The sequence below is a fragment of the Pyrus communis genome, chromosome 7 (genome assembly GCF_963583255.1).
Source record: "Pyrus communis chromosome 7, drPyrComm1.1, whole genome shotgun sequence".
NCBI classification, from domain to species: Eukaryota; Viridiplantae; Streptophyta; class Magnoliopsida; order Rosales; family Rosaceae; genus Pyrus; species Pyrus communis.
Window position 1 is genome coordinate 6,465,244 of NC_084809.1, and position 13,435 is coordinate 6,478,678.

At 38.5% G+C, this 13,435-nt stretch overlaps 3 protein-coding genes across 4 annotated transcripts; 1 reads left to right on the forward strand and 2 right to left on the reverse strand.

Moving 5' to 3' along the window:
• The first annotated feature begins 594 nt into the window (after positions 1-594).
• LOC137739512 (protein disulfide isomerase-like 2-3) lies at positions 595-3,737 on the forward strand. The gene is made up of 9 exons (XM_068479107.1): positions 595-843; positions 1,367-1,525; positions 1,720-1,833; positions 2,152-2,309; positions 2,439-2,538; positions 2,628-2,804; positions 2,887-3,032; positions 3,135-3,281; positions 3,370-3,737. Exons 1-9 carry the CDS (start codon positions 712-714, stop codon positions 3,542-3,544), a joined length of 1,308 nt encoding a protein of 435 aa, XP_068335208.1. The 5' UTR covers positions 595-711; the 3' UTR covers positions 3,545-3,737.
• A 418-nt stretch (positions 3,738-4,155) lies between these two features.
• On the reverse strand, positions 4,156-9,114 carry LOC137740000 (centromere/kinetochore protein zw10 homolog). Of its 2 annotated transcripts, none has more exons than XM_068479782.1 (14): positions 8,427-9,114; positions 8,128-8,265; positions 7,782-7,955; positions 7,388-7,549; positions 6,943-7,176; positions 6,727-6,861; positions 6,460-6,552; positions 5,904-5,999; positions 5,476-5,604; positions 5,287-5,364; positions 5,009-5,167; positions 4,776-4,923; positions 4,579-4,661; positions 4,156-4,466 (listed from the first exon to the last, which is right to left on the reverse strand). In XM_068479782.1, exons 1-14 carry the CDS (start codon positions 8,982-8,984, stop codon positions 4,386-4,388), a joined length of 2,268 nt encoding a protein of 755 aa, XP_068335883.1. In that variant the 5' UTR covers positions 8,985-9,114; the 3' UTR covers positions 4,156-4,385. The 2 variants fall into 2 exon arrangements, with proteins under 2 accessions (XP_068335883.1, XP_068335882.1); XM_068479781.1 differs by having other exon boundaries at positions 6,727-6,864.
• Positions 9,115-11,058: 1,944 nt separating this feature from the next.
• LOC137738705 (uncharacterized) lies at positions 11,059-12,324 on the reverse strand. The gene has a single exon (XM_068478179.1). It carries the CDS (start codon positions 12,161-12,163, stop codon positions 11,462-11,464), a length of 702 nt encoding a protein of 233 aa, XP_068334280.1. The 5' UTR covers positions 12,164-12,324; the 3' UTR covers positions 11,059-11,461.
• Positions 12,325-13,435: the final 1,111 nt, after the last annotated feature.

The following is a 13,435-nucleotide window of genomic DNA, read 5'->3' on the forward strand; positions in this document are numbered from 1 at the left end:
GTAAAGTTTAATCTCATATGTTTGAATTATTTTATGTTCATATGTCATAACTGATTATAGCTAACAAGTAACAATTGATGATGAAAATACTAATATGCCCTTGAATTTGACTAAATAGTGGATGAAATCTAACGACAAGAGGTTAATTGGTTAATTGGTTAATTTCAAATAATTTAGATGGTCAATTTACCAAAAAAATAGTTTAAGGAAGGCAATTTCAACTTGAGTAATAATTCAAGAGATGATATTTCTCTTTACTTTGAACTGAGAGATCTTAAGTTTGAATCTCGTGGATAACGAATTTGATACCAAATTAGACTGCTTATTGTGGGTTTAATCAAACTCTCCCTCCCTTTCTAGCATAAAAATAATGATGTACTAACAAAAAAATGACAGTCTATCCCTTACCCAAATCCTAACCAGAGAGCATAGATTCATAGCATTTAATTAATTTTTTATGCGAATTCATCTGATAATACATTATTATTCCTTTATTGGTCCAACCTCTTATGAACAAATAATAAAGAACAAAATACACCAATAAAATTTCTACGAGAAACCATGGCCAGCTGACGTGTAATTCTCTGGTTGGCCCTCACACGTAGCTCGCCCAGCCCAGAAGAGAAGACACGGGGTTTGTCTCTGTGCCTCGAGAGGTTTCTTCACTGATTCGCACAACAAATCTCAGAGAGAGAGAGAGAGAGAGAGAGAATGAGAGAGAACCAATTTCGAGCAGTCCCAATCATCTTCTTCCTGTTTTTCTTCGTCTTCAATGTCTGTGATGCACTGTACGGACCTTCATCGCCAGTTCTTCAGCTAACTCCTTCCAACTTCAAGTCCAAGGTAAATGTTCAAACTTCACCAGTAATTGCAACGTGCCCTTTTCAGATTTTCAGTTTTTTTGCACTAATCTATTGAAATTCGTCACCTTTTTGATTGAAAAGCACTTGGGCGCTGATTGGCCTTTTCAATTCAGAAGCTATTTTATTGCTGTTGAAAGCAAAGTGCTTTCTTGTATCGCTTTTAGAATTTTACTGCTTAATGAGCTTATTAGTTTTTGGATCTGGCTTTTGGCTTCATGGGAATATTTGTTTTGGAAAAGGTAAGTCAATTTTGCACTGAGTGTAAATTGTGTGATAAATTTACTTATTTTCGTTTCCCAGCAATAGAAATGTGATCGGTAAGTTCCGATGATTATTGGGTTAACTACTGATTCCTAGTATAGTGTTACATTATCAAGAAATTGTTTGGATACGATGCGATTGTTATCTTTGTTTGTGAACATCAAAGGCGATCAGTAAAACATTGGATCAGACCAAAATATGACTAGCATTTTCTTGAACTGAATCCTTTGGAACGGTGGCAGGTTCTGGACTCGAACAGAGTTGTTCTGGTTGAATTCTTTGCACCGTGGTGTGGGCATTGTCAGGCTCTAACACCGATATGGGAGAAGGCGGCTACTGTCTTAAAGGGTGTGGCTACCGTGGCAGCTCTTGATGCTGATGCGCACAAGTCCCTCGCTCAGGTTTCCCATAGTTACTCTTGTAATTACTAATTTTGACGTTTAAGTTTGAAGTAGCAAAAGTAGATTAACAACACCCCTCTGCCTGAAAGTAATTTGGTCATAGTCTTGAATTTGTACAAGGCAATATGAATATTTCAGGTTGTTTACTATGTTAATTTTGTGTGGGACTGTCGGGATGTTTGATTGTTCTATAGGAATACGGGATCAGAGGATTTCCAACAATAAAGGTGTTTGTACCTGGAAAGCCTCCAGTTGACTATCAGGGAGCAAGGGATGTGAAACCCGTTGCAGAATTTGCACTCCAACAGGTTCGTCATAATCTTGTGTTCAAACTCTTATTGTTTGTTAGTTGATTTCTTTGTTTGTAATATCGGTTGGAATAGAATTCTGTATCAGAGGATGCGATTATCCTTTGTTGTCGCTTGGTCATATAATGCTCTTGCATAAAATGGATTTGTCTATGGGGTGTGATATCCACACACCCCTTTATACTTCTCCCACACCTTTTTGGTTTTTGGCCGTCGGATCGGATGAATTGAAGAAGATCAACGGACATAAATTAACAAGGGGTGTGTGGATGGCTCACCCCTTTGTGTATTAGTAATGTGACCATTGGTCCTGTACAGATAAAGGCGCTGTTGAAAGACCGTTTAAGTGGAAAGACAACGGGAGGATCAAGTGAAAAATCTGAACCTAGTGCTTCGGTAGAATTAAACTCCCAGAATTTTAATGAACTGGTGCTTAAAAGTAAAGAACTTTGGATTGTCGAGTTCTTTGCACCTTGGTAAGTAGTTTTTATTGGTATGATGATCGTATAAGCTATTTTCCGATTGTGATCAGTCAGTCTATTATACAAGATTATAGAAAATTATTGACTAACTTTTCTTTCTAATTTCCTTGTTTTACCTTTAAGGTGCGGGCACTGCAAAAAATTGGCACCTGAGTGGAAGAAGGCCGCTAAAAACTTACAAGGGAAGGCGAAGTTGGGACATGTTGATTGTGATGCAGAGAAGGTAACAATGCTTTCACTTCTATATAAGTGCTCGGTCTACATGTTTTTTATTTTGTGTACTATATGGTTCTAACAAGGTGGCATTACTAGTCTCTGATGAGCAAGTTCAACGTTCAAGGATTTCCAACCATATTGGTATTTGGAGCTGACAAAGAGAGCCCACTCCCCTATGAGGGTGCGAGGAGTGCTTCAGCCATTGAATCATTTGCTCTTGAACAATTGGAAACAAACGTTGCACCTCCTGAAGTGACGGAGCTAACTGGCCCTGTAAGCTTTTATTTCCTTCCAATGCTTAAGCTGTGTGAGATTGTAAGTAACCTAGGGGACTAAAGCTTCCGTGCCCTTGTAGGATGCCATGGAAGAGAAATGTGGTTCAGCTGCGATCTGTTTTGTGGCTTTCCTACCCGATATCTTGGACTCCAAGGCAGAAGGGAGGAACAAGTACATTCAGCAGTTACTATCCGTTGCAGAGAAGTTTAAGAGAAGTCCCTACAGGCAAGTTTTTGGGAAAATGCATAAATCACTTGCGATGAAACCTTGCAGGCTTGAGAAGCTGAGAATCTAGTCACTGACAATGAATGTTCATGTACGTTGCAGCTATGTCTGGGCAGCAGCCGGTAAGCAGCCAGACCTCGAGAACCGAGTAGGTGTCGGAGGTTACGGATATCCAGCATTGGTGGCCTTAAATGCGAAAAAGGGAGCTTATGCACCACTTAAGAGTGCATTCGAGGTTGATCAGATTACGTAAGTTTTCTGCCTCCACATTATCTTGAACCACCCTTGATCCCTGCGATAACAAAACAAATTAAAACAACTCAATTTCGTTTTCCAGAGAATTTGTGAGGGAAGCCGGGCGTGGAGGAAAGGGAAACTTGCCTCTGGAGGGCACCCCGAGCATTGTGAAGATCGAACCCTGGGATGGTAAAGACGGACAGATTCTTGAAGAGGACGAGTTCTCCCTTGAAGAACTGATGGGAGAAGACACTACGAACAAGGACGAGTTGTGATAAATTTAAAGCATTATCATAATAGATAGAGGAAACGTGTATCAGGCTAAGATTGATTTTGGAGGACGTTACGAGCAATGTTAAGCGTTGCTGATCGTTCTAGTGTTTCTATTTTTTCAACGATGTTTTCGACAGAGCTCAAGAGAGCTATCTTATGAGGAACGTCTTTTCACATAAACGTTTCTTATGCTTCTGATCTTGGTATAACTGAGAAAATAATTTTTCCTGCATTATTGAAAAAGTCATCTTTTTGAGTACCGACTTGAATTGGTTTACTTAAGAGTCGTGTTATATACGTACCTAATTTTATCTCTCACACGCCTCTCAATCTTTTACCTCTTACACACCTCTCTTAATTATCAGACGTCTGATCGAATAAATTAAAAAAGATCAATGGACAAAATTAACAAGAATTTGTGAGACGTAAAGCCATACCCTAAATTTAATGTGCTGAAGTGAATGGAACTTTTAAAAACATCTTTGTAAAGATCCACTAGATTCGAAATATTACAGAAAAGAGGTATAAAAAGAGTTATGATGCATTAAATTATAGAAAAACTAATAAAAATAGCTTGAAAATTTTGAGTTTTAACGATAAGGATAAGATAAAAGAAAAGTGAATAGTATCATGATTGACTTTTTAGTGTAAAAATATGATTTTTCGTTAAAGTGAACAGTACCGGAAGCTTTTCGTTAAAGTTCTCTTAAATTATAGCTAAGTGGCACCAAATCCCGCGAAACGGATCCACAGCGAAAAATTGTGAATCACCTAATACATGCTGTAGCTTCTTAAGTACATTCGGAATTCCATTTGCTGAAGTTGGAAAATCATATGCGCGTTTTACCAGTCGCCTTTTATCCTCGCTAAGCATTCTTTTCTCAAAGGTGAATCTGCAAATATCGCCTTGATAAAATCTTCTACCTGCAAAAATTCAAGAGCTTGTAAAACAGTGAGAAATAAACAGCACAGAAAGCTGAACAAAATATGGGCTTAAGTGAAATCATGCCACGGACAAACAAAACTGAAATCATACCTCTGACGACGTAAAACCACAACTGCGCAACTCTCCACTTTCCCAAGCTGCTGTAATGGATTTTAAGGGCATATCTAATAATTCTGAAGAATTTGAACACAAAAATGAGAATTAGGTCTCTGTTTGCAAGACATCTACTAGTTCTCTACTGAATCACACTAATGTTTCAGCATCGGACAGAAAACAATCAAACATGCCTGCCAATTTACGAATTTTATATAACGAAGGTATGAAATCATCAATGGTGCAAGCAATGCCCTCTTGTGACTTCTCTACTTGGATGGCAGCAAGGGACTCCAGCAAAGAAATTAGGCTTTCCAGCATCAAATGAATCAGACTTTGAAGCTAGGAACATAAACACAACGATATAGTTAGCAGACACATAAGCATCAAAAGTACAACAACCGGAAATATAATCAAAAGATTATACCTGTAATGTTTCTTCTGCTGCCATATCATCTAAAAGGAGTATGTCTTTTGTCACTCTAGAAAAAACCGATTCAAGCACAACACAAATGCTTCTCTTGTAAGTTGAAGGCAACAAGATTGGCTCCCATATCAGACGTACTTTGTCCAGAATAAAAACAACCTGAACAAGATATGTTTAGCCTTATAGACATACCTCCGTAGAAAAACAAAGGTACTAAAAAGGCCTTAACAAATATAGTATGAAACAAAAGTTCGTCATTAAAATTAACAGCAGGCCACCTGATCTATACTCAAATTTGCAGATTGAAATTGTTGCCTTTCATGGGTATTCTGAAATCCATCAGCGCCATCTAGAGCCTGGTAAAAAACAAAAATTTCTGAAGTTCAATAAAAAGCTCGAAGTTTCTAAAATAAACTACATAAATTTCTGGCTCTTATACGAATTGGAACATTTCTGCACGGTTATACCTCTCTCAAACTACGAATAACATGTTGAATTTGTCTCTGCAGTATTTCCTCTGCCATAAGATGGAATCTTGGAGCCATATCAACAAACATAGCATGTTCTTTGATTGAACTTGGAAAGTCTGAGCGATACTGGGACAAAAGAGTACAAATGTATGAATTCCACTATTTTTATAACTTTAGAAGCAGTATAGATTAAATGGATTCCATTATTGACAGAATAGCAAATCAGCATTTTGTTGGGATCTAAGTTAGGTATCCTATAAATAGTGAACTGTGATTCTTTGACACATTTGAACGTACTTTATTAGATAGTGGTACATGATACTAGAGTGATTATAGGTGCAAACATGCATGTGATACTGGTGATGGTGGTGAATAGAATCTACAAAATTGATAACATGAGCCAATTATGACTGTTCATTGCGTACCTCGAAAGCAAGCCCAAGTATCTCCTGAGATAGATAAAAGCAATCATTGTGCATAAGAACAGCAACCTGGTTGATTCCATCAAGCTGCCTTTCTAGCTTCACAAGTCAAGAGAGAAGATCACTTATAGGGCATGCAAAAATCACCAATACTGATGAAAAACTTAAGTGAGGTGAAAACAAGCCAGAAAGTAAACTTGATAAAGATTTGCCAGAGCAGTTTTATAAACTGATATATGATGTTAAAGCATAGGAAAACAAAATGCTACAATTAAAATATTAAAATGATTTTCGTGGTTGTTCATCAGAAAAATGACATAAAAATCATAATGATACTGTAACATCAACTGTCATCAGCGACCTCTTTTGTATCTTTCATGAATAAAACTTAGAAAGGGACAGAGAGAAGGTAGCCGGGTTCGGATTCTCAAAAAATTTAGTACAATAGACAGCGCAATAGGACAGACATAACCATCACACCTGCACTTTTTTAGATTGGCTTAGCAAATGTATAAAAAGGTCCGTAGGTAAAGTTTATAACTGGTTTCCAAGTACTAACCTTGACAGGAACCACAACTTCATATAGAAGTAGGGCATCCCTAGCAGCCCCATAGAACTCCAAAGCAACTCTGGGGGATGATACGCAAACATCCTACACATTCCAATCACAGTTGTGGCCTTAAAAGCAGAGAGAAGCGAGAAAACTGAAACTTGAGAAAAAATGCATTAATCATGAAAACTAAGTTTTAAACACAAGGTTGCTTTTCTATTTTACTACCTCATTAAAGGGGAAAATCAAACATTTTATAAGTTTTAATCCAGATACCTGAAGTGTCTGGTGCACTAGCTTCATTAGTTCAATTGCTGCTTTGGACACCACACACCTCCCCGACAGGAATAGCAAGTCAACAAGCTCTGGAGATTTGGCAGCATCCCGATCATTCTTGTTATTCCTTGGATACTCCTGAGTGAAAATATACTGTTCAACGGCTGGCATTATCGAATAGCTATGAATGCATTCAAGACAGATATAGAAGCTTACATGAAGAGTAGAAAAATCACATTGTAGAAGCAGATTTCTGGCTTTTGCCAAGATCTCTGTCTTCTTCCTGGATGCAAAGTGAACCTCGACATTTTCAGCAAAATTGCTCAACTGGTTATCTTTGTTATCAGATGTTGAAATAAACTTCATTTCCCTTAAAGCAGTCTCAAATTCGGAAGTACAACTAATGATCTTCAAAAAGTCAGTAAGTTTTGAAGCATCTTCAGGAACAACCTGAAACAACAAAACGTATGTCTCCATTACATAGACATATGCAAAATGACAAATGTCATGAGCAGGCAGTAATTTTAATGCAGCTAATGACGAGATAATTGAGTATTCACCAAAATTCCTATCCTTGTTTGATAACCTATGTTTATAATAGAATTCAAACAAACTAATTAAAAAAGAAGGGGATGGGTGGAAAGAGATAAAAAGGAATAACCTTCGAAAGAAATTTAGAAATAATTAACTCTGAAATCCTTGGCCATGTCAATCTCCCAAAGCATCGAATACAAGATTCATCTTGAAGGCAGATATAGTTGCTAATAAACTTGATAACCTGAATAATCCCTGAATAGATAGTCTCACCATCCATTTTTTCAATCTAAAATTCCAAAGGAAAATGTCAATGCAACGCTTATCAGAATCCAGTGAGTACAAATTTGCAGAATACCCCTTATTGAATTGATAACTTAAAGAGTCAGTCCCACAAATTAATCATATACGATAACTTGAGGTGAGCCCATTTTTTTTTACTCAAAGATTACAGGTTCTACCATTAAACATTAACAATAAGACTGATAAAAATTTAGACAAGATTGACATGGAAAAACTACCTTAGGATCATTTGATGGCACAATGTTCAGTTTCGCCTCAGTCAGTACTTTAGAGTCTTGATTTACTTCAGCTACAAAGGAGACAGGAGCTCCAAAATTTAGACCCGGGGAGATGACATGCTTGATCATCAAGTCAGCTACTTTAGCAAGACCATAATCCAAAATTCCAACCACCTAAAATCCCATAACAAAATCAGAAAACTGAATTCATTACAATAACTTGAATTGAATTTTGGGTAGTTTTGAACAATGTGTCTACTTGTACTGACACTGTAAGATGAGGACTCGAATTTATATTCAAATTCAATGGCAAGGGAAGGAACAAAACATATTAACTTTCACTTACATCCAAAGCTTCCAAAACTGTGCGGAGCTCAATCCCATCGTTTCCATCAATGTTTAGTACGTACTTGACACGGATTCTATTCAATTCCCGCTCAAACCACACCGCATTTCCGATGAACCTCACAAGCACTTCTTGAATCTACAAACCCAAACCGAATTCCTCTAACAACACAATCACAAACTCAAATAAAAATCAGCAAAAAACAACCACAATAGATTTTTTTCCATGAACTAGCTATTTAATTTTCTCTCATTTTCGTTCATTTTCTCGGCAACCAAACAGAAAGTAATCTCCTTTACCTCCTCAAAGCATTCTGACCACTCCTTCCTCAGCAAGCTGTAAACCACGGGCTCTCTCTCATCGACACGATCATCATCAGAAATCCTAAGAGCTTTCTTCAGCTCCCTCAGTTCTTCGGCGGCGAATCTCAGCCGTCCATTCCTCAACCCCTCTCTCGCGCCCTTCAACTTTTCGCTTATTGCCAGAATTGCCCTCACCAACTCCAACAATGCCTTCTTCTCCCTCGCCTCTTTCGTCGTGGCGCTCATCTTCTTAATAACCTGCCCGATCTCCGCCTCGATCGGGCGGTCGGAAATCGAACTCAGAAGCTGAACGACGTCGTCGGAGATTTGATTGGAGCGCGTAACGGCGTCGTTGCAGACGGAGAAGAGGTTGGCGAAATCCTGGTGGTGAGAGAGGAGGTAAGATTGGATTTTGGACTTGATTTGGAGCGAGTGGGAGTCGAGGCGTTGGATGAGGAGGCGGAGATCCGGTGCGGACAGAGGGGTCGTGGGGTCGCTGAGGTCCTGCGCCGACAGGAGCTCTCGAACGTTGATCGAGTCGAACAGGGCGTCCATTTCTGGCGAATCGGACGGCAGGAACTGCCGTTTGGGGAGACTCAGCCGGAGGACTGTAGCTTGTATCAGAATGGTGGATGAAGAACGAAGAGACGGGGACTGACGGAGGTTTTAGGCGGAGTGTGACAACGTGCGCGGGGTAGCGTTGATGTTGGATTTTGGGGCGGGCTGTTATTATTCGCGGGGAATTATTTTGTATGAATATGGGCTTTGGGCTTATTGGTGCTTAATGGGCTGCGCTTTTGCTTGAAATTTAATGACTTCAAATATAGTCAAGCCCAAATCCCAACATTTCTTAAATTTACTATACCTCCTAATACGTTATATGAAATTTCACTTTACTCCCTATTACGTCCTACTTTAATCCATGTATCCTTTGCGTTCTATTTTACCTCATTTTGTCAACTAGGTTGGTGGAGGTGTTAGCTTCACTAACGTGTCATAGCTCTTTAGGTTATTTACAATTTGTTTTTAAATTTGGGACATCCCAAACCGTAAAAGACACTTAAGCACGAAAAACAAAAAACCAAAACCCCCATCTAAGTGGCTCAATTTCTCAAGATTACTACTAAACTGAGTCACTGAGAGTCATGACTCTGTTATGAGGAGAAATCACTATAAGAGATTAAATAACTGATTTTGGACGGTGGATACAGGCCGGGATGGGGGCATGTTGCCTCAACTATTTGGACCTGCCTTGCCCCACCATTATCATGAACCTGCCTCGCCCCGTTTCATATTTAAAAGTTTTGGACCTGTCCCGAACCGTTAGGACTCGCCTTGACTCACAGGTCTAGGGTCCATTTGCCCACCCCTAATTAAAACTCACAATTTTTAACCTAGCACTGTATTCACAACTAAAAAAACCAAAGAACCCATGCCACTTCAGCAAATTGAAGTGCTTCTCTAAGTGCAACCACCTCAGCAACATTGAAGGTGACATTGCAAGAAGGTTGTCCATAAACCTAGGCATTGTTCGTCATTTCATGGACTAACAATATGGTGTATTTAGAGAACAGCATGCGTATAAATCAGTCAACACAAGTCATGTTTAGTGTGGAATTTAGGTTTAGTTGACCTAAACTTGTCAAGTACCGTAAGACAATTCCCACTCCAGCCTCCATTAAATCTTATGAAAATGAGGTTGGCATTTTTAAATAGATAAATAAGGATAACCGAACTCGAGACTTAGGAGAACCGAACTCGAGAACAAGGAGAACCGAACCTTGAGACTTCGCAAATCGAAAAAAGAAAACATGCAATAACTAATGAGTTTTCAAACTTAAAACATCTTTTGTTTAGATATGTAACAATGCATTTGCTTCACCGAAAACACAATACACCATTCAAGAGTGTCAAATGAAATTGAGCTTGTACTATGGCATTTACTAAAAGGTGGTGCTATCCACGCATCCATTTTTACATCTTACAAATTCCTCTCAATTTCTGGTCTTCATATCAAATGAATTGAAAAGAAAAAAAAAAAAAACCAATAAACAAAAAATAACACAAGTGTGCGAGAGATTAAGAAAAGGTGTGTGAACCAGATCATTATTTATTAAACTTATTCCAATAGGCAATGACCTAAAATGTTAGACCATAGCAAACCTCTTTTCCTTGGTAACAATTAACTATGAAAGATTCCTCTTCCTCTTCTCTTTTTTCTGTTTAATTTGCATATTATTTTTTTAATTTTAATCCCACTTGATGAGAGGAAAAACAGAAGAAAGAGCATCAGAAGAAAATTGGCACTTTCAAACGTTGAACAGCAGTCAGTCGTATATTTGTATTTGTAGACTGTACTGGTTCGTCATATATTCGACGCTGATGAACATTGAACTTTGACCGTTTCAACTTCAACCCAATTACACAGAGTCATGTTATTTTATGTTGGCGTTAAACACGATTATGACAAAAAACAATTTAACAAGACTTTGAACTAATAATATAATTATTAAATTATTATGTTAGTTTGATGATGCAGCCTGCAATATTCGTGGCAATCACTTAGTGGTTGAGATCGAAATATGTTAATTTTAAAAGCGTACGAATCTATTGAAATATCGATTGTGTGAACGAATTTACATTTTGAGTTAAAATTTTTACTAATCAAGCAAAAAATAACAGAAAGACAACTTAATTAATGCTACAAATTGTTTTTGTAGATGAATTAAAAATCTCACAGCTTAAGCAAAACCATATAGATAACTTACAAGAGGAACTCCATTCCATAATCCAAAATTCAGCACTAAATTGGATTCTTGGAACTTAAATCCAAATTAATCCAATCTAGTAAAACCATCTTGGAAAAAAAGAAACTAAAATGAAAACCCAAATGGCAAAGAAGCCACTAAAATCCCCATTGTTTTTCTTCAACAAGATGGGTAATGTACACAAGGGGAAAACGATTTAAGAATAAAATCTAACACAAAGAATTGGTAATTGGAAACTTATCTGTGTTGAGAACAACCCTAACCCTAATTCCAAACACCCCAAATCTTGTCCCCAATGAAACTCACCAGCCTCCTTATGGTCCCCCTCTCCGCTCCAACCTCACAACCTTCATCACCAGACTCACCAGCTCTCATCACTTCACCAACAACAACACCAGCATCCACCATTTGTGGGCCTACCTCCACCTCCTTCTTGTCCCCATGCCCTGATTCCCCAGAGCCCAAATGACCACCACTGCCCTTGTTAGTCTTCCTTCTCTCTTTCTTCACCTTTGAGTTTCTTAACCTCTTCTTCTCCACCAACCTCTCCTCGTAAGCCTCAATGATTTCATGGATCAGCTGGCGGTTCGGCGAGGCGTCCCATCGTGCCCAAAAACTCGTGTAGCACCTGAAGCAGTCGCACTTCTGGTGGGCCTTGTGGTCGCCATAGGTCTTGTCCGCGTTGGGATTGTGTGGCTTGATACAAGGCATGGATATTACCTGCGGCGGTCTTGTCGCCGGTGCAGGATTGGACTTAGTAGTGGGCCCAATCTGGTTCGTCGCACAACCGCCTGAGGAGTTGTTGTTGGTGCAGGAGATGAGATAGGCCAAGACCTCTTGGTCTTCGGCGGAAAGGGATATGGCCAAGGCGAGGATGGTTGCCGGAAGAAGGGTCAGAGGGTCGGCTACGGAGGGCGGCGACGGTGACGGGTGGATTTTGCCCTTCTTGTTGTAGAGCTTCTTCATATTGGTTGTTGGTGTTGCTCTTCCTTTCTTCTTCTGGTATTTAGCTTTTTGCTTACAGAAAGAAAATGATTTCGTTCCACTTTGGAGTCGGGTGTGTTTTTCACATTTTATATCTCTACAACTGTTTCGTGGCGAATAAGAATCTAAAATTTAGGAGCACACGTGTCAAATAAGGGAATGCACGTATTTTGCCGTTTGCGGATAAGGATCATCGGTGATGCAATTTTATCATTATAAACGAACCCAGATCCTCTCCGGATTTAATGATTCCGAGCTTAAGGATAAAATGATCTGAACCGTTAAAATTTAATCTAACGGCTACAATTTTATCATTATAGACAGGGGCCTATAGTCATTTGATCAAATTTCAACGATTCAGATCATTTGATTATTAGGCTTACGATCATTAGATCTAGAGAGGATCTGGGTTCATTATAAACCTTTCAAAAAAAATTTTGGGTAAAGTACAAAAAATTACCTCAACTATAGATCAAATGACACTTTCATACCTCATATTTTAAAATTGACAATGTCATACCTCATCTTACGAATTTGTGTCAATGTTATACCTTGCATTAGCTTGGTCGTTTATTTCTCAGTAAAATGCTGACGTGGATTGATCCGGACCCATTTTTATTAAAAAATTTATTAAAAACAAAAAAAATCATTTAATATTATTTAAATATTAAAATAATAAAGAAAAGTTATTAAAAAAAAAACAGCATCAATTCGTCCCTTTGCCCCCTCTCTCCCTTCTCCCCATCTTCATCTTCTTCCCCTTTCTGCAACTGCAACCCAGAAAAACAGAAGAGAAAAAAAAAATAATAACAATTTGTTTTTCCTGCTCCTCACCCCCTCTTCTCCCCACACCCACACACCCAACCTCCCCACCTTCGCACCCAACCTCGCACCCACTACCTACAACCCCAAAAAAAAAAAAACAAAAAAAAAACCCATAATCATTCACATATCTTCTAAATTCATACCTTATGAAATCATAATCGAATCATAGAAATCCTGAATGAGTCACTCAGACGTTCAACATCTTTTCTAACTCAATTCATAAGACTCTTGAAACCATTGACACAAATATATATAAAACTAAGGCTAGAGTGACACAATTAGGCCAAGCCTACTTCTCTAAATAATGGGATTTTAGGCCACTCCACGAAATTCAACAACCACGGGTTCCAGACCACTCAACGGAACCAAACCAAATATGATCTCCTATAAAATGTACCATGTACAACCAATCATCATCACCTCTAGAAT